The sequence below is a fragment of the Grus americana genome, chromosome 2 (genome assembly GCF_028858705.1).
Source record: "Grus americana isolate bGruAme1 chromosome 2, bGruAme1.mat, whole genome shotgun sequence".
Taxonomy (NCBI): Eukaryota; Metazoa; Chordata; class Aves; order Gruiformes; family Gruidae; genus Grus; species Grus americana.
Genome location: NC_072853.1, coordinates 36,341,299 through 36,360,875, shown reverse-complemented (window position 1 = coordinate 36,360,875; position 19,577 = coordinate 36,341,299). Strand labels below are relative to the sequence as shown.

Genomic DNA, 19,577 nt, shown 5'->3' with positions numbered 1-19,577 from the left:
GACCATCTAACCAAGCCTTTTGTAAACTAGATGCAAATAATTTTTATCCTATTTAACCTCTCAGCAGGGCACAAGCAGGTGAACAACTTCTGCCTTGTGACAGCAAAGAGAGATGTCTCCTCGTTCCCGACCTAGAGGGCAGAAATATTATAGACTTGCATACAAGACAATTGTTTAATACGTTCACAAATCAATTTTATTAATTTAAAACAAAATTAATGAAGAAAAATTCTGTACACAATTGTGGACACAACACACCTTTTGTACAATAAGTCCCAGATAAACTGTTTGTTTTTTTCAGTCCGCGAGTGACTAAAAATTGAAAAGAGCCAAGAAAAAAAAAAAAAGACAACCAACCCCCCATCACTGTCTACTTTGCTTGAGAAAAAAAAGGCTAATTATAGTCTCAATTCTAAAAACTACCCACAACGTGCTTTATGTACGTATGTGAGTACTGCGTGAATTCCAGCACTCATACCGGGTAAAGTAAAGCACATGTGCAAGTCTTGGTAGGATAAAAACCTCTCTGTTGGTAATAAAGCAATCCACAAACATTGAATTCTAGCAGCAATGATTCCTCCAATAGAGAAGGGTGGTGTTGTATAGCTACATTGGTGCTTTGTAGCTTTGCAGGTAGCTGTTTCAAGGCTGGTGTTTATAGCGAAAGAAAACAAGAAGAAAAGCTGGAGAACGAGCCAACAAAGCCGAGGCTTCTTTTTAATTAAGAGATTTAAATCAGGTAAAGGGAATTGGTACAATTCAAGCCGAAAAGTCAGACTAACAGTTTATCTGACCAAGTAGCTCATGGCCTTCAAGATTAGAAAAGTCACAAGTCACAGACAGACAGACACACTCTAGGTTTGTCCTGTAAATGGGTATAGACAAAAGCAAATTTTAACTCCTTGGCGATAACTATTTCAGTATTTCCATTGCCGGCAATGGATGTTATATCTTAGGAAAATCTGACTCCTGGTGGAAGAGGATTAAAAAACTTAAATGTATATGAGTATTCTTGTTCAATTTCTCCAAAATATTCCCATTTCTAATTTCTAAAAATAATGCTGAAGATAGTTTCCTTCATTTTTGGATGAGACAAAAACTATTCGGTACCGAGATTCCAGTTGAAGTCATGTCTTAAAATATATTTGTGTTCTCTATTTCTTTATGGAATGAACCTGCTAATTAATTTTTCAATATTTTAAAAAGGGTTATGTTAACTTTCAAAGAGGAAACAGAAGACAGCAAAGGACTCCTCTTCAGTTGTGTTTTATCTGTATTTCCTTCGTGAAGGGAAAGAAATCAATCTTTTCATAATCAGAGTAGGTGAGAGAAGAAAAAGGTAGAGAAACAGCTGAGAAGAACAAAACCCAATTCTTATTGACACTTGACATCCATGCTTTTGGTCTTGACAAATTTATCTAAAAAAATCCATTATCTACATATTTATATCCAACGCATTGATAAGGCACCGCACAACAGTTTGTGCACACGTGGCCTCATTCTTCACCAACAAGGCATTACTATCTTTCAATAGCATTTACCTTAACAATATGTAAAAGAATCATTCATTATTACAAATTTACACAAAAAATTCTTCCTGTACATGATTGTCTCAGTGATGTACCTATTAGTTTAAATTAGACATATTTTAAACTACTCTGTAATGTGCTAAAATCAAAAGTAGTTGCTGTACCATAAGGCAAAGGCTTATAATAGCCTTTAATCCTATTATACATATCCTCAGTTATATGATGTCAAAATATAGTCTGTTCATAAATAAGTAAAGATGTACAGAGTACCCTGGGTATGAGAAACCAAAAAGTAAACCTTCTTTACAAGAAAATTACTCCACTGGTATTTTGAAAAATCTCAGTCTTCATTGTGCAATCAAGTTTGCTGTGTTGAAGAAACGGTGTGTGTCACATTGAAGAGTCTAAAAACTACGAAGCATTTGCAGGTCCTTTTTTTTTCTTCACAGGTATGAACCTTTTATTTCCTTTTTTTTTTCCTTCTCTATTTCTTTTTGGTAGCAAATACGGTAAAGATGAATTGTTCAAACATTTGCATGGCTTATTTTCATCGGACTCGCAGTACCAGAGTCAACAGCTGTTCTGAAGAAAAAGACATGCTCCTCCGTTTACTGAAAGGGCAAGGGTTAAGACCAATTGCAGCTGTACGTCAACATGTTGAAATCACAAAGTTCTGTAGTCCAATGCTGACACAAGACACAGGCATCCCGTCCACGGGCAGAAGGAGGCTCTGGGGTTTCAAAGTGCTGCTGAGCTGCTACAAGTACTCCAGTTCCAAGGCATGGTGAAGGGCCATAAGGTCAGAGTGGCTCGAGATCCTCCAAAATGGCATAGCATGCTGTGAACAGCACAGACAACATGTAAAAATAACCCCGAGCATTCTGGTATTTAGACCCACCCATTGTCTTTTGCAAGGATAAGGGAACACTGTGAGGAGAGAAAAAGAGCTCTTAAAACCTCGAGCCCTTCATGTTTATCTCTGGTTTCTCTGACCCACTCCCTCAGCATAAATTCTCAGTAATAGCAAACCTATTTACCAACAGGAACAACAGCAAATATGTCAGGAAATCAAAAGGAAGGGAGGGGTTTCTCGTCTCTTTTATAAGAAAAACAGATTTCAGCACATTGCAGAAGAAAATGTTATTTCTAGAAAAAAATTAAGAAAAATAACCTATACATGAAGCATGTGGGCAGTTTGAGGAAGGGAACAGAACTTGATTAAAAAACCAAAAAAATAAAGGAAGTGAAAGTACTGTTTACTATCCAAGCGTGTATGCTCCTTGTGGAACTATCCCTGACAGGTGAGTTAAGAACATAGCCATGGTGATTAAGAATAGCTCATGCGTTGCTCACATCACTTTGAAATCTATTTTATCCCAGTGGTTTGTATAATGTCATTCATTGTTAGTGCTGATCTTAAAACATCTTTTCCATATGGGACAATTTTAAAATAAATACATATTTTTTTCCTATTAGTTGTAATAAAATCTGTCTGGAGCACAAATACATTTGCAAAGAACCTGAATAAACCAAAACCACAAACACCAGGAAAAGCACACATTACCTCATCCATGAAGGGTAAAAATCTGATTAAGAACTATCTTTATACTCTAAACCAGAGTTTATAGTGTCAGCAAGAACTTTTGCATAAATAATAATAATAAAAAAAGATAACCATCAGCTTTCATCAGGACAATATTCTATAAATCCCATGGGAAAATAGTTTCAATTCAACAAGGTTCTGAAGGCTAACATGATCATATTCGCCTTTTCATTGGGTCAGCTTGTGCCCTGGCATCTTTAGGAGGCAAACCACAAGCAATTTATTATTGCAATAGCTTCTGAGTTTCCCAAGCATTTTATCTGCAACTTCTCAGAGATGCTTTCCTTCATCCTCCTTCAGCACTTCCTGAGCAAATTCCTAATTCTATTGAAATCAGTGGCAAAACTCCATCTCTTCTGATTATCACTTCTATGCTGATCTCCTTTTTTTATTCAAGTCTTCTCCTCACATTTTAAGTTAGAGAATAATTTTGAAAATAATGTGAAAAGCTCTGTTTCCAGCTGCATGTTTACTGTAAGCCCTGTGATTTTACCTTATACCTGTCTCAGAAGGCAAACACCTTAGCATAGAGCGTATCATAAATTTGTCTTTAGAAGCTCAGGTAAACATCTGTCTGTCAGTGTAAAAATAATTATTATTTTTAGAAGAATGCTGCTTCAATCCAGATAATGATGTGATGATGAACTACTGGGCTGAATTTATAGAATAAAGTGGAGATTTTTAAAAGAAACATAACCATGTAAGTAACAGCTAGTCTCTCTGAAGTCAAATGGCAACTGTTAAGGAACAATCAACTGTTGCTCTTGCAAAAGTCAGAGAAGGTAATACTGAGTTAACTAATGCTAATAAGCAAGACTAAAGAGTCGTACGTGATCAGCAAGGGAGCACTGCAAGGAATCTGGAAAATGTGCACCCAGTGAAGGACAAGTGTCAGCAGCAGAGTTGCACAATTAGAGGACTGAAGAGAGAAGGAAGAGGTGCCCGCATTCAGAGAATGCCTAGCTTTTAGAGCAAAGAAATTTATTCAGGAAGAAAATAAAATGACCCATAAAGAAGCACCATTGGAAGAGTTTCTGTTCTGCTTTGCTTTACTCTAGGTTGTTACAAAGCCTTGAGAAACAGCTGACTAAATCTCAGCTTGAAGATAAATGCATAAGTGATAGCTTCTTAAGGAGAGAACAAAACAAACAAAATAATTCAGAGGCAATTGAGATGTTGCTGGAAAAAATGTTTATGACATTTCCAAAGCACTTTTACAGATTAATCCTTTCCTTAAGAAGGAAGCGTTAAACAGTGATTATGACACCTACTATTTCTACATCTTCAATCTAGCCTGTCTCTAACTGTCTCTACACTCCACCAGCAACAGAAACTCAATGCAATTAGCTCACTCAGTGACAACTCCACGTCCCAGTGTCTTCCCTGTTACATTATACAGACAGTCTATCCTCTGCGCTCTCTCGGATCAGACACTGCTGCTTTCCAACTCAAATCTTTATCCTAAAGATGCATTTCTCGCGCCACATTCAGGAAATGAACCAGCAACAGCAAAAACGAAATAAAAATTCCTAATCATGCTGTTCTCTGCACTCTCCAAAAGCTCCTGTGCAGCTATCTCTTATTTAGGCTGCGAGATCTTCCTGGCAGAATTTATAACATCTGATAGGGGTGTTACATCAAGGACAAACGGGCACAGGTTTGTGCTTGCAGCAGGTCTGTGCAGTGTTTGCCAGCTGACTGCACTTGGCGGGCAGTGCTCAGCAGCGCTGCCTCCCTTTCTTGCGCGGCTGTGGTTTTCCTCTTCTCTCACAAGCCCCCTGCCAGGTGGGACCTACCTGCTCTCCCTGCCAGCCAGCCACAGCTCCCTGCTTCTCTGTTGGCTTGGCACCAGCTCTGTCTCAGCCACGGGGTCAGGGAGGTGTAAATAGCATACCTAAGATGTGGTGTGGCAAAGAGTTTGGTGGACACCTGCCTTTGCGTAGTGTCTCTGCAGAAGCCAAGAGTCAATGACATGGACCCTCTCCAAGGTCATACAGCAAACTAATGAATAGGGAGAATTGTAGTAATAAATTCTTGGCTTCCAGCTCCCACTTCATGCAGCTCCAGCATTACACTGCTTCCCTAGTAACAACCTCGGCATCACAGAGCGTACACACACCAGGCAGCTAGGGCAGTTAAAGACCCTGATTGATTTAACAGAAGGCTTAGCTTCTGCTAAATCAAATCACAGCGATTCTTGCTAGATGCCCATATGCAATATCGAGTTTTGGATTACCCTCAGCCGTTTATGGTCAGATTTTAAACCAAAACTTTAAGTGGTCATTATTTTGACTATATCTTTCTATTTCAAACCACTCAGGTGTCCTCTGCTTTATTTATGTCTGTCTGTGAAAGGAGTATACCTCCATTTACTCCATGCAGTTACAGAGGTGAGGTGTGGAATGATTCCAGAGAGTCCCATGAAAACAAAGAGGTTGTGTAAACCTCAGGATTATAATTATTTTCAGTTCTGCTGCTTATAGGTCAAAAGACCAGCAGCACACTCCCAAGAAATAAAGCATGCCAGGAACGTGGCGGCTGCACAGGGCTGGAATCTGCGCTGGCACTCTCTGCATGGCTGAATGCAGCCGATTCAGATCTCTATCAGTCTGACCCTACAGCACAGCCTTCATAGCTAGGAGGAGGGGAAACAAACCTGATACAGATCTACATATAGCTATATGTATATGTTTGTATATGTATATACAGTCTCACACATGTGTGTCCGTATATATGCATGTGCATTCATGGGTCATATACAGTAATTTTCACCTTATCTAAGATAACAGATGATTGTACAACCCAAAAACATTTAAAATAATAAAATTATAATACAAAACCTTATACATTATTCCTGTATTAACATACTCCATTTATCCACAACTATTCAGCGCTGCCCAAAGAGGCAACACAGCCATGAGACAGAAGTACATTTTTTTCTTACTGAATGACTGGGCACAAGTTTCTTTGTATATCTATTTACTAAATACTGCCTTTAGAAAGCCATCCCTGCCCACACTTAGCACACATGTCATGTACAACATGTGTCTTCTATTCTGAGCATACTGAAAAATGCTAATATCTCATTTGCTGCTGTGTGAGAATGGATGACAAATGCTAACCGCTAATAAATAGGCAGTGTAACTGGATGCATTAGTATCTAATGAAACTATAAGAAAGCTTTCTCATTGCATACTGGAGGAATATGCATCTAGACTGGCAGTAAAGCAATGATTTTGTGTACTATTTTAGTATCTTCCAAGTAAATATATAGCTTTTGTCATTTAAAAAACATGAATCATTTTGTAGATGATACCTGGTAATAAATACATTTATGAACTTTTTAATGATTTAATTTTGATAACATTTTGAAATGAAATATGGTGGCAAAAATTTGAATTTTGTTTTGGTGTAAAAAAGCATGAAAAGTGAAATTATTAATTTAGTAAATCCAATAACTGTAATATTATTAAATAACCTAAAATATTAAGGTATTTTATTTCTTAAATACAAGCAATATTATTTTTCAGCATTTATTTACTAAAAGAACAAAACTTCAACTATTTTGCTCAACAAAATTAAGTATTTCTATTAATACATGTGCAAAACAAAGGCATTTTTTGACAGCCACACGGGAAAGTGCAGGCTATCCTCCTTCCCTTAAATGAATACATATTGATACAAAAAACTTACTCCTGAGATTTGTGATGAATTTGAATAGAAAACTCATCAGTTTCTGTCATCTTTCACAGTATTTTTGTTGTGTTCCTGCCAGATTTGCTAAGCGGTCGTCTTTGCTTCCTACCCCAAACCTGACCAGCACAGTGTGATTGTGAGCTTAAAAGCAGTGGCATATTGGATACCCATTTATATTCTATTTATTGCTCCACAAAGATTTATGATTTTTCCTCCCAATTTCCCTCCGAGGCAGCATGACCATTTTGGAGACAAAGGGAGAAGCCGATTTGCCCAGGCTCTCCCGAATCACCTGATGTAAAATCCAGCTCCTCAGTGCAGAGAGCCTCCTCCTTTGTCTCCTCTCGCAAATTAGAAATCCTTTGGAGGATTCTCCTAAGTAGAAAAACTCAGGAGTTGGGTTTTTTTCTGCCTTATGAGTATTTCCTGACTGTGTCTCCAAAGGCAAAAGATGAGCTCAAACAAAACAAAGCAAAGCAAAGCAAAGCAAAGCAAAGCAAAGCAAAGCAAAGCAAAACAAAACAAAATGCCAAGACAATGGAGTCTCTGGCAGAAAACCCCAGAAACTGATTGTGCGAATAGCTGTGTCCCCGCAGTGGCAGCAAGATGCTGCGGCACTGACCCGCACGGCACCCGCACCGATGCCGGCAGCCGTCCTGAGCACCCCTCGGCTCTCACACCGGTTTCTCTCTCCCCTCCTCTCCCTCTTTTCCCAGGGAAGCCGATCCTAAGGTAGCAACCTCCGTGTGAACCCCGGCGTTACAGCCACCCTAGCTGTGTGCTGAACTGATCCAAAAGGGGACGATTATTCCTCAGTCTGCAACACAAAAGTCCCAAGAATTTTAATTGTCTTATAAAATATTTTGCTGGAAGTGGCAGCTAAACAAAGGTGTTGATACCATGGCTTGTCCTGTGCTATGTGAAATGTAAGAGCGTGCGGTTTCCTCAGTGTCTTGTATTTATTTTCATCAATCAAAAGAGGCATTTTATAAAAAAAGTCTATCCTAAAAATGTTTCTCAAAAGAGCAATGATTTTTTAAATGGCATAAAAAAATTTCTATTATTGAATTTTTACAATAATGACAATAATAAAAAGATTTTAAATTTTATTTTCCTTATTGTTGTATTGACCGAGGATTTTCCATGAATGAAGGACATAAATGAAAATCTTGGTTTATGATGAAGCAATTGATAAATTATTGGTAAATTATTTTTAATAACAAACCTTAACTTTCTTACCTCCTAAGCTGGAAGTTGAGCTCTTTTCACAAAACAAACACAGAATAAAACAATCTCTCAAATTAAATGGGTTTGAATTTATATGCTCACTTAAAAATACTCATTATAGTTTGCATGTAATCAATGAAGTGCTTTTTAAAGAAGGGTGTACTGTTTATGCTATAAGTAGTGTAAACAAACATACATATACTAAGGGCTTCACCACAGGTCAAACCCCTTCAGCAAAGCGCTGTGCAAAGGGATAATGCAAAAACTGTCCCTGCCCAGAATATCACAAAACCCAACATGCTGATGGGAAGGAAGGAAGGAAGGAAGGAAGGAAGGAAGGAAGGAAGGAAGGAAGGAAGGAAGGAACCAGCTAGCAAGTTTCAGGGGATGAGCAAGGCAATGGGGTACATCATGGGACAGTTATGCCACTTTGGATTGATGGGCTTTGGATGGTTTTGTGGGGGTAAATCTTCTCCTGCTTTGTTTGCACGCTCTGCAGAGAAGGTCTAGGCTTTTACTGTTTTCTGACACAGCAATACCATTTATTCCTTAGATGGGGCATACATCTTTAAACTGAAGCACAGTATACAGTAGGGTGCATTCCCATGCTCATTCCTCCTAATAAAAACCACCTGAGGAGCAGAGAACCAAAAAGGCATCATCTGAGTTGGGAGCAGCTCCTTGTACCGCAAGGCACTGTGTGGCTCTCGCTCTTGCAGAATGCGAGGGCCAAAACTTAAGAGGTAAATGCTGCTTTCACAGTGTGAAATGGTGACTTCTTTTTCGGTGGAGTAAGAAGCAGGACAAGAATTGCAGAAGCATTTTCCTTAATCAAATTAATAGTTTCTGCAGAAAGGCAGGGCTGCTGGTCTGCTTATTGACTTCTCTGGCATTGCTGCAGCAGATAATTTAATCCAGAGCATCTAACATGCGTTGAATCTGAAAATTCCTTCCACCGAGAAAGAATACACAGAAATAATGGCACAAAGGAACTTTCTATACTGCTACTCCTCTTAGCAAGTGGAAAGGCTTTTTCTTATGCTTTTCTGAATCATGTTTCCTGTTGAAAAAAGCACTGAATTAGATAATGTTACCAAAAGGACTACTCCTGCCTTTATCATATACAACACTATTTCACCAAGCAACAGAAAAGGAACAAAGAGGAGATTTTTTTTTTCTCCCCCTGATCTTAAATACAGCTTTTAAAATGTAATCATTTACAGCGGGAGAACATTTCTCTGCAAAGATGAAAGGCATTTCTGAAGGAGAAAGGAGCAAACTGTTCCCGTCAGTCCGCCAAAGGGATATATGAAACTGAGACTCTGCGAAGTGCTGGGACGAGCCGGGAACCTACCCACAACGCTTCGGGGGCACAAAACCCAGATTTCATGAAGCAAAACCAGTCAATGGTTGTTAAAATGCCATGCGGACTAATTAGTCACTTCTCCAATTTAGAAAGTTACAGTGGAAACAGATATAGAAGTACCACAGAGTGTTTTGTGGTAAAAAAGCAGCTGTGTAAAAGCAATTTACCTGTAAAAGGAAGCAAGAACAGAAATGCCCATTTTCCTAGTCTTTCTCCTGAATGAGCCAATATTATGCCTCATTCCTCCAAGTGAAGACTCCATATCTGCTATACTTGGGTAGAATAGCAAGGCTAGGAATACTGCCTATTATTTGTCAGTGGGAAGTATTGCTTTTTATGGAGCTTATTCCACACTGGGGGGAAAAAAAAAAAGTGAATTTTTCCCTTCTTCCCAGAGGAGAGCAAAAAATAATAAAGACATAGTCAAATAGTATCCTCCGCTCAGTTAACTGAGGTTATGAATGCAGGACAAGCCACAAGTAGTTACATGAATGCAGAATCCAAATTATGGATGCACAAGAAAACTGAAATTTATGTATACCTACTCCAGTCCTACATACCTTTTCAAGGTGTGACATATATGTATTTCATATAGTGAAATAGCACACTGCCTTTGATCAGCAAGAATTGCCACTTTTTGCTTATATTCATAACATCCTATGTGGTATTTTGGGATGCCAATGAAAACAGAACTATTAGCTCTTGGCACAAAAGCCGGGGTCCATTTTCTGGGCCCTTTTTGAAATACATCAAACATACATAGCTAGCTTAATGTGTCTTTCAGAGAACAGCAGGGCACGTTATTATCTAGAGTTTTATTCAGCTTTCTACTAGATATGGTCAAAACATATCTCATAAAGCAAAGATGCAAAACCCAAATGTCAATGAATGCTGTCCCATGTCGAAGAAAAGACAGTTTTGCTTTCAGACTCTTGAAATCAACCCAAACTGAAAAAGGGGCATTACCTTTTTTGCTCCTTGTTCTTCTTCGACACCATCCCCTATAACAACATACACTACTTTTCTTCCAAATCTTTGAATTATTCGCTCAAAACAACTTTCCTTTCCTGAAAGAAAAAGATCAGACTAATCAGGATAGGTGGTGATGGGATGACATCAAATAAATCACTCTTTAGTCTGGAACTCCCTAACACTTTGAATATATAATTAGAGCTACAGGGAGAGAAGAGCCTCTCCTGCGGGATGGCGTATCAAGGCTGATTGCAGTTTTACTCCCACCACAGCAGCTGACAGGCAACCTGAAAATCTGCTCCGTGAGGTCCTTTAGTACATGCGTCATGGTAGACATAGTGGACTAGAGGTCTGCAATATCACCTTTCTTGTCTCCCTCCCTAATCTGAGACAGGTTTTGGGGGGGAATTTCCCTACCAGAGAATTCTCTACTGGCTGTTTACGGACAGTATCCTGAACTGAGCAAATTGATTGAATCTGAGTTGACATTCTAGCTTTTACTCCACAACTTGTGACAAGATTAATCATAGCTCCTGAAACAGTAGTATCCTGACTTAGAAGGTCACCCAAAAGATTTAGATTTAAATGTCTGTAATCCAATACATGGGCAAGGTCCTTGATCCTGCACTGGGATCCATTAATGAGGCTCATTACTTCCCTGCATGATCCCAGTGCTCCAGTCCTACACATAGGTATCGATACTGGAAAGCTTCAGGTACTGGTGCTGGGAAGCCAGAAAGAATGCTTGCAGTTGAGTTTTTTGAAATGTCCCATTCTGAAAGATCACTTCACTCTGGTCATGGTATGTGCTTACCTGGGTGTCTACAGCAACCGATGGGAAAAACTGTGTTTTTTGAAATAGTTACTTCAGCTACAGAACAACACCAGCGTAAGAACAAATAGGCTGGAAATTAAAAAAAGGTTTCCAGCCAGCAGAGGAGCCAAACTACTCAATGACACCCTCTAAGAGTGGCGCCAGGCATAAGAAACCTCCAACGCTAACTAGGTTGAAACGATGCTTGAAAATTATGAATCGTGTCATGTTACAAAAATCTCGTGATTTCCTGTGATAGTGACTCAATGCAGTTTTCCAAAAATACCCTTCTGTCCTGTGTACATGAAGTCACAAGTGAATATTTATTAAAATATGTTTTAATTAAAATGTGTATTTAAAGTATAACAATTCAACGTTTTAATTTACTTTAAAATTTTGACAGTTGGTACCATAACATTTCTATCCAGAAAACAGCTTTAAATCTTTCATGGTAATGCTTTCAAATTTCTTCACAAAAACTCTCAACTAAGTTTTTTTTTAAAATACCAAAACCAAACAAAAATAATCCACCATTTTTTCTTGGCCATTTGAGCTTCCTGTATTATAGACACTTAAGAACACATGAAAAATGTTTTCATGTAGCCCACAATTTTGAGGGAATCTGAGACAGAACAGATACGTCATAATCACGTTAAAAACTACAAGCACCATTGCCATCTGGTCCTATGTACTTCTACATACTCAGAATAACATCTTTTATATTGAACCAGAAAACAGAAATAAACATTTGCCCGGCTGAAGCTTATTACAGTCAGTATGAATGAACTTAAATAATTACATTCTGCAGCAAAACATTCTTGCTTCTGGTAAATTGTTTACCAAAATTTGCTCCAGAGCCCATGAAAACAAATGGAGCCAGGGCTTACCTTTACAGAATTTCTTCTGCTAATCTGGGGAGATTTCAGCGTTCTGTACTCACAGCCCACTAAAAAGCCTTCTCAGCTGCTACCTCGCCTCACAGTTTTGAGAAACGATGACAAAAAAGCCATTATATTTCCTCCTAACAGAAGCTGCAGCAGCATTAATAGAGCTATATGAAGCTTCCTGTGCTGGATCATGACAAACATTTGAAAAGCACTTTAAGGATGCTTTAGCATGAAAAGTGTTTCATGAGATCAGGTATTACTAACCTCTATATTTGCTACAGTGAATGAATGTCAGAAATAAATATAGACTAGAATATCTTTTTATTTAGAATTACAGCTTCAAATGTATCACAACATTATAAAAATAGCTCACCTATTTTAGTTGCACTGTAAATATTTTCTATGGGAAATACAACCCCTAGTCCATACAACAAGACTTTTGCCAGAGCTGGAATTAGCTGAGTAGTTGTTACCAGAATGTTCACACAGTTTGTCCTATGGAAGAGAAAATGCAAACATCTTTTTTTTTTAACAAAACAAAACAGAACAAGGAAAACCTTATCCCTCCCAGCAGAATCCCTCACCATTATTATTGCCACTTACAAAGAAAGGGGTTTTTTTCCCACCTTACAGGAGAGCAAGGTACAGAGTGGCACGGTCCAACCAGAACAAGGAATGAAAAGAAGGTCCTCTAGGTTCAGCATTTTGCCCACCAGACCAGGCAGCCTCTTCCAGATCATTGTCCTAAAGTTTCCTAACTACTCCGCACTCTTTGTACTCACCTTGAATGAATAAGGGTGAGTGCTTTCAGTGCAAGTGTTAACCAAGAATCCGTCAACGCTTCAATTTCTGCTCTTAGTTGTAACCAAGCCTCTCTTTTTGCTGGACCAAGAAGACCTATGGAGTAGATAAGGGCATGTCTGCACTGAAATTAAGTAATGTTCTGTCATTTTCCTTTGCTTTCATTAGCTCAGAAAAAATTTTTCACACAACACAAACTGAACAGTTCATTAAACACTACCATGTTAAAAAAAGAACAGAAACCAAAAGTTCTTCCTTTGTACTACTTCTTGTCTATATTTGTTATATATTTCAGAGTCACTTGCCTCCGACATTATTTTTGTAGGTATTGTATATTTCTTTTACTCGTCTGTAGCGGAAAGCCAATTTTCGCATCCAGTCCACTCCTCCGCGCACCCCCGTCGCAAGGCACAAATTCGCACTGGTGGCAGCCGCGGGAAAACCGTCTGTTCCGAAGTTATAGGTGCTAGTCAGAAATAAGAAAAACACCCCAGATGATTAACAAAAGGCAACAGGCTACATTCAACCACCAGCTACTCACTTTGCTGGGTTGCAAAGGCTAAGACAGCTAAAAAAGACAGCGGGCTACTCTAAGCGTTACAGCAGTTCATTGCTTTCCCAGGAAGGAACTTGCAAAGCAACGTTTTATCTCGTTCAGTTCTCTTGTACCTTAAATCTTGACCGTTGTCATCTGAAGACACGTCGTCAATGTGAACCTGGTCGCATTCCTAAGATGACAGAAAGATTTTATAATTTTCTTGCAAATCTCGAAAATAAAGCTATAAAAACCTATGAGCAATCAACTCATCAGGAATATTTTTAATTGTAGAAATCAGTAGATGGCAGTCTTGTTAAAACAACTATTTTACCTGTTCCTTGTGCTCATTTCTTAGAATAAATGCACACCATCATTAGCTACTACCGTTAAATGGCTTTCCAAAAACACATTTTTGTGTTTAGAAAGGAAAGTGGTTAAAAACAATTAGCATATGTGTTCCATAAACATTCCTGTAGCCTTTCAGGTACCTTAAAACATCATGCTGCTCAAAGCTGATTCAGTCAGTGCATAAGTGTAACTGAAACCAGACATTTTGGTAAATGTAACATATTAGAAAAATTAAACCTGATGCTAACCGCCAATGAAATTATGACCTCTGATTGCTGTTGAGCCACACACCAACACAGCCTGAGGCCAGTGTTTCAGAGGAGCGCAGACGAAAAATCTGTTCCTAGTTTGCCATTCATTTGAGAGTTGTGAGTTTCCTTCTCTCTCTTTGGTCTTAGTGCATGAAAGCAGCATGCAAAGATGAAGAAAATCCAAACAGAAATAGCCAAATCAAACCATCTTTTTTCAGTGACTTTTATGCAAACTAACATGGCACATTCATAATTAGCTTTGTCCAGCACTATATTAAAAACTGTAATGCACATTGTTTATCCACCAAAAAACATTAGAACATTACTATTAATTTAACTTTTGGCAGGAAAACAAATAAACCTCTGGCACTCTAGATCAATCTCAATTCAATGCTTGAAACAATAATGGATTTCAATTATTTTAATAATTTCCTCTTCTCTCTCTTAATGTGAAGTCCTGTAACAAACATGATCTATTTTAAACATGAAAATACTGCAGTCCTTTATTTTTGTGTTACTGCTTTCCTCTGAACAAATTTTTCTCTCTCCATGGATTTGTGAGGAAGGGAGGGAAGATAGAAGTGGAAAGAAACTCAAACCAGCTGTTCCCTAACAGAATTAAAATCATGACCCTCAACCCTTTTTCTAAAATATCTATTTTCCAGCCAACCCTCTCCCAGCAAGCAGCAAGCTCCAAGGAGGAAAAGACTTTGACCCTGTAACCTTCTCCTCCTCTCCTGAGGTCAACAACCTCAGATAAGAAAAAAGCTGAAGAAGTCTATTTGGCCTCACATGATGGCTGTGGATTCTAGATTTTTAAAAACATAGGTCTACGAAAAATATCTCAGAAACTTTTAAAACGCTTTGAAGAACAAGGTGTGGTCTTTTGCACTTGCACAACATATACTTTTTATTACTGTAATACGTATTCTTTGGTATTTTACACATAGGTAGCTTGTGCTAGAGAGAGAGGTAAAAGCAACAACCAGCACAGGAAAGACAATACTACATTTGCTCATATTTAACCACCATACAGTGAATTTCCTCCTCAAGCAGACAAAATGTATTAGATGTACAGACACAGCTGAAACTACAAGTGTGAACATATGTTGCCAGGCTTTGAAAATCAACTTGGCTAAAAAAAAGCCAGAAGCTTCTTCAGCAAGTTATCAAATTCACAGAAATTAAGGTTTTTTGTTTAAAACTGAAAGGAACTGTCCATCCAAATGCCTATGAAGTTAATGATTCAAAGATGAACTGAGTATAAGCTAATGAAGGGACACCATCCTGAATCCACGAGTTTCCCCTTGTAGTTACTCTTCCACTGCTCAGTGACTTCTCAAAGACTTCATGGATAGAAAACTTAAGCTTGAGTTGTCTATGTAGCAGTGAAAATTATCAAGTCTATAGCTTCCTCCCCCAGCTTGTAAACTACGAATGACAACTGGAACTAGTTGCTGGAGAAGAGGATTCAAAATAGAAATCTGTGAAGAAGAAACAATATTTTTAGTAATCACAAAACTAAAGGAAGGAGTAGAAGATCAGCTTTTCACAGGACTAGCTGAAAGAAGTAATAACTCAACAGACTTCCATATTCAGCGCTCTCAGGCAAAAGACACGAGGCAGGAAAGATGACACCACTACATCTTAGATCCCATGGTTAGAGAGGACTTGAGGACTTGGAATTTTAATTTATGCTGCATGATCGTGGGACCATCACAAGCCTTGGGACATCACAGACATTCTCCCCTTTTGTCCAACCATCTGCTTTGTAGGTAGAAAGTGAGAACTGAAATGATACATTACAAATGTATCATTGGGGCTGGATCTAGATGATCTTTAAGGTCCCTTCCAACACAAACCATTCTATGGTTCTATGATTCTATGAAATAGAAATCATGGTATCGAAAGAAAGAGGTATTTTGGAGAGAAAAACCCAGAAAAGAAATCAGAGACTGAAAATTGGTGGGGTAAAGGTATAGAAACAGTGTCAAGAAAGTAAGCAAAGTGAAGAAAAGGGCATGAACATCACAAATTTCAGGTGAAATACTAAATATAATGAAGAGAGATAGTGTCCTTTTTGTCAGGAATAAAAGAAGAAAAAAGTAAAGTCAGGAAGGGAATGAAGCAAAATTAAAGCACAAGAGATACATGTTATAATTTGGAAAGGATTAAAGACCAATGTGATTGACACTATATTACAAGTGAAGGAAGGTCACAAACAGTGCACGACTGTTTTGTTCCTGTTGAGTGGCAGGACACAGCTTTGAGGCTAAATGTGAGTTTTGTGTGCCAGGTATTTTTTCACACTGTCTAGCTGACTCAGACTTTGGGCTAATGTGTAATGGGTGCATTTTTCAACCTCTGAACACGGGAAGTAAAAACACTCATTTAGCAATTGCCCTTTTAGCAGTAAAGTTATTTAGGAATACCTGTCAAAGAAGCCAATTACCTGCCCACCATTAACTGACCTGGTCCAACCTTGCTTCAGAATGCCTTGTATTTGTTTTCACCTGCTTGCTTTGTGTGGAGCATTTGGTTCATGAGCAAAGACGACCTGAGACGCTGTTCGCTCCCCTGATTAGTTATAAGCAAGCACCCCCACACTCAACATTTTACAACAGCAGTTTACTCAATATGCACCATAATCAGTGATATGTTAAAATGAAGTTTGACGCTGACCAACAAATGAAGTGTGCGCTCCCAACTAGTACATTTGTGCAATGATATATTTTAATAGAAATGCAAAAACTCGTAAAATCCTCAAGTACTTTCCAAAAAAGCTTCTGTGACGGAGGCCAACTTAGAGCTAAACAGCCACTGAGAAAAACCCACAACTCTACTGGTTTGTTTGCACACTTACCATTTCGAACTTTTACAGATATATTTGACACTTTTTAAAAATTTTTATAGGAAATACAGTACTAGTATTCTCCCCCCTAATTTCTCTGGCAAAGTGATATCTGAAATTAATATTGAAAATCCCTGTAGAAACACTATAAATACATATTATTTATGCAGATGTATTTCATTATGATAGAATCAGTTTAGCAGTCAGCTCCAAAGCAGAACATTAAAATTGTTGGATTCTCTTTTAAAATAGGCTGAATTGGCAAGTAAGGAGCAAAATATCCTGTGGCTTATGTATAAAGATTATGCAGCAAGCTGTGTTTTGCTCCTAAAGGTGTTGACCTTGCAACTTCAATGCATCCAGTTTGAAATCTTCATGAGGGACTACAAGCGTTGACATGTTTGCACTGAAGGTTTGGATTTCAGTCAGACAGGCTGAGATGCAGCTCTGCACTTTGGGATCAATCCCTGGAAAGCAAAATGCACTTGGTATAGTTCAGGGATAACACTTTCAGAGGGGCAAAGCACCTTAGGCATCTGAACCTTATTCTCACATAGGTCTTCTAAACTGAACTGATTTTAATGAAACCCTTGCCAAAGTGCTTAATTCGCATTTCAAAATGAGATTTGGGCTACTAAAAACATACAGAAACTTTACAAGACCCTATTCATGGTGCCGCATGCATGTTCTGCGTATGAGGGGCAGACACGGGATAGGACAGGTATTCACAAAGGGTAATTTGGTCTAAGGAAGTGGTGCTGCTCTAATTCAGATCTCTGCTGCAGATCCCTTGCAGCTGTGGCCAGCAATCATAGGGTAAGTTGGTCAGGAACCCAGAGCAGTTGCTTTTTCTTGGTTGGTTTTCTGTGCAATCAGCCCACTAGCTTGACAGCCGCTGTGGGAAACGACAGGAGAGTGGGGCTGGGCGGTGGGAGTGGGACTTGTCTTCCTGGCAGCTGCCCAAGGCAGCACCCTCAGAGCTACGTCAAGTAAGCGCCGTCTGGAAGCTGGGGAGGTTTGTTCAAAAGGCTTCATGGAGAATTACATTTTAAGAAAGAATTCAAGGCAGAGAGAAAATTAATCTTCTGCAAAGGGAGTGAGCAAGTCTTTTCAGTTCGGGAATGGCAGCATGAAAGACAGCAAGCTGTGAAATGCAGGAGGGTTTAAAAGACTGTAGGAGAGAGAATCATAGAGTCATAAAGTCATAGAATCATCCCCTGACATAGGCAGGGATGTCTTCCACTAGACCAGGCTGCTTCAAGCCCCATCCAGCCTGGCCTTGGGAGAGCCCAGCAAAAGCTATTGTCAAGGGAGAGAAAGGAGACATTTCCTGTATACCTTTAAAGTGCAAGTTTGGATGAGGGAGGATGCTAGATAGGTGATATAAAACATTAGTAACATGCTGAAAGTATGCTCAAAGATACGATGTTAATGGTGATACTGGGGGTGGTCTGTGGACTTATCAATTAGCCTAAGGGAAAATGAGAGTGTCAGCGTGTGTTACTTAGCAAATCTACCTATAGCAGTTTAAGAAGTTACTGCCCATTCTGTCCTTTGCTGTTCTCTCGCACAGCTAGCTCACATGGATCCATGCGTTTCTGCCCCTCAGATCTTTCAGTGCCACAACTGGTAGCTTAGCATGAAACAAATCTGCTGCTGCAGCAGCTCAATTAAACCAACAGACGTTGCAACTGAGACTTGTTTCTACGTTCCTTTCCATTGGCTCTGCTTTGAGGTTAGAAGCAGCAGCAGATACGTGCTTGCAGGGGCTCCGTAAAACTGCTGCAATCATTTGCTAAGTGAAAATATGTCTCCAGTGAAATGCAGTAAGCCAAAGAAAAACAACAATCGAAAATGAATGACTAGATGAGTCCAGCCTAAGACTTGTACATGGAAAGCTTGTGTCTTCTCCTTCCTCCATTCCCAAAGCATTTGCTAACTCCTTCCTGCTAACTTTTCCTCTTTCTCTTTTCTGTTTTTGTATGACGAGCCAAAAACTCCCAGAGATGCTCCACAGTCATCATTCACAGCTCTTAAAATGCCTGGACCTATGTAGTCTTCTGGAATCATTCCTTCAAACTAACTTAGGATCTTTATAAAGATTCATATGCAAAGCATTAAGTTATGGCAGAAATGTTCTGCAAATATTTATATTACTTTGCTCTTTTGCTACCACCCGTCAAGTTGTGCACTTCTGCCATAATTATGTAAAATACGCTTCACTACTCAATTTACTGTAGGAAAATTAATAATAATAAAAAAAGAGATTAAGGCTGTTACAAGAGTTTCTCTTATCTGTGCCAATACTACATGCCAAGTGGAGTGACGTAATGGCTAGCATGCTGATCATCTACATTTCTGTGTTACAAACCTAACAAAAATAAATCTAATAATTCTGCTGTCTTTGAATAAACACTGAGTGTAAGATAACTCTGGCCTAGTTTGCACATTATGAAAAGGAATAACGTGAATAATATTATGAACATAACCTCAGAGGATGCCGAAGTATTACAGTCCCAAATCTGCTGATTATAGCTAAAATACATTTCCACATTTGGTTAATCTTCTTAATTTACCGTGAGAAAACTAACACCACGCTGTCAACTAATTGTTTCAATACCTTAGTCTGCAAAGTCAAATGAGAGAGGGGGAAAAAAACCCAACCAGCAACCACCCTTCAGAACAAGCTATTTT

The 19,577-nt window shown here is 38.8% G+C and overlaps 1 protein-coding gene across 2 annotated transcripts in view; it reads right to left on the bottom strand.

The window, feature by feature from the left end:
- Nucleotides 1-321: 321 nt before the first annotated feature.
- EYA1 (EYA transcriptional coactivator and phosphatase 1) overlaps nt 322-19,577 on the bottom strand; it is a 146,006-nt gene continuing 126,750 nt past the window's right edge. For both annotated transcript variants that reach the window (XM_054815777.1, XM_054815776.1), the window contains exons 13-18: nt 13,565-13,623; nt 13,201-13,361; nt 12,877-12,991; nt 12,468-12,589; nt 10,388-10,488; nt 322-2,367 (exon numbers count right to left, since the gene is read on the bottom strand). In XM_054815777.1, the coding sequence (XP_054671752.1) occupies nt 2,287-2,367; nt 10,388-10,488; nt 12,468-12,589; nt 12,877-12,991; nt 13,201-13,361; nt 13,565-13,623 (639 nt within the window). In that variant the 3' untranslated portion in view covers nt 322-2,286. The remainder of the gene's footprint in view (nt 2,368-10,387; nt 10,489-12,467; nt 12,590-12,876; nt 12,992-13,200; nt 13,362-13,564; nt 13,624-19,577) is intronic.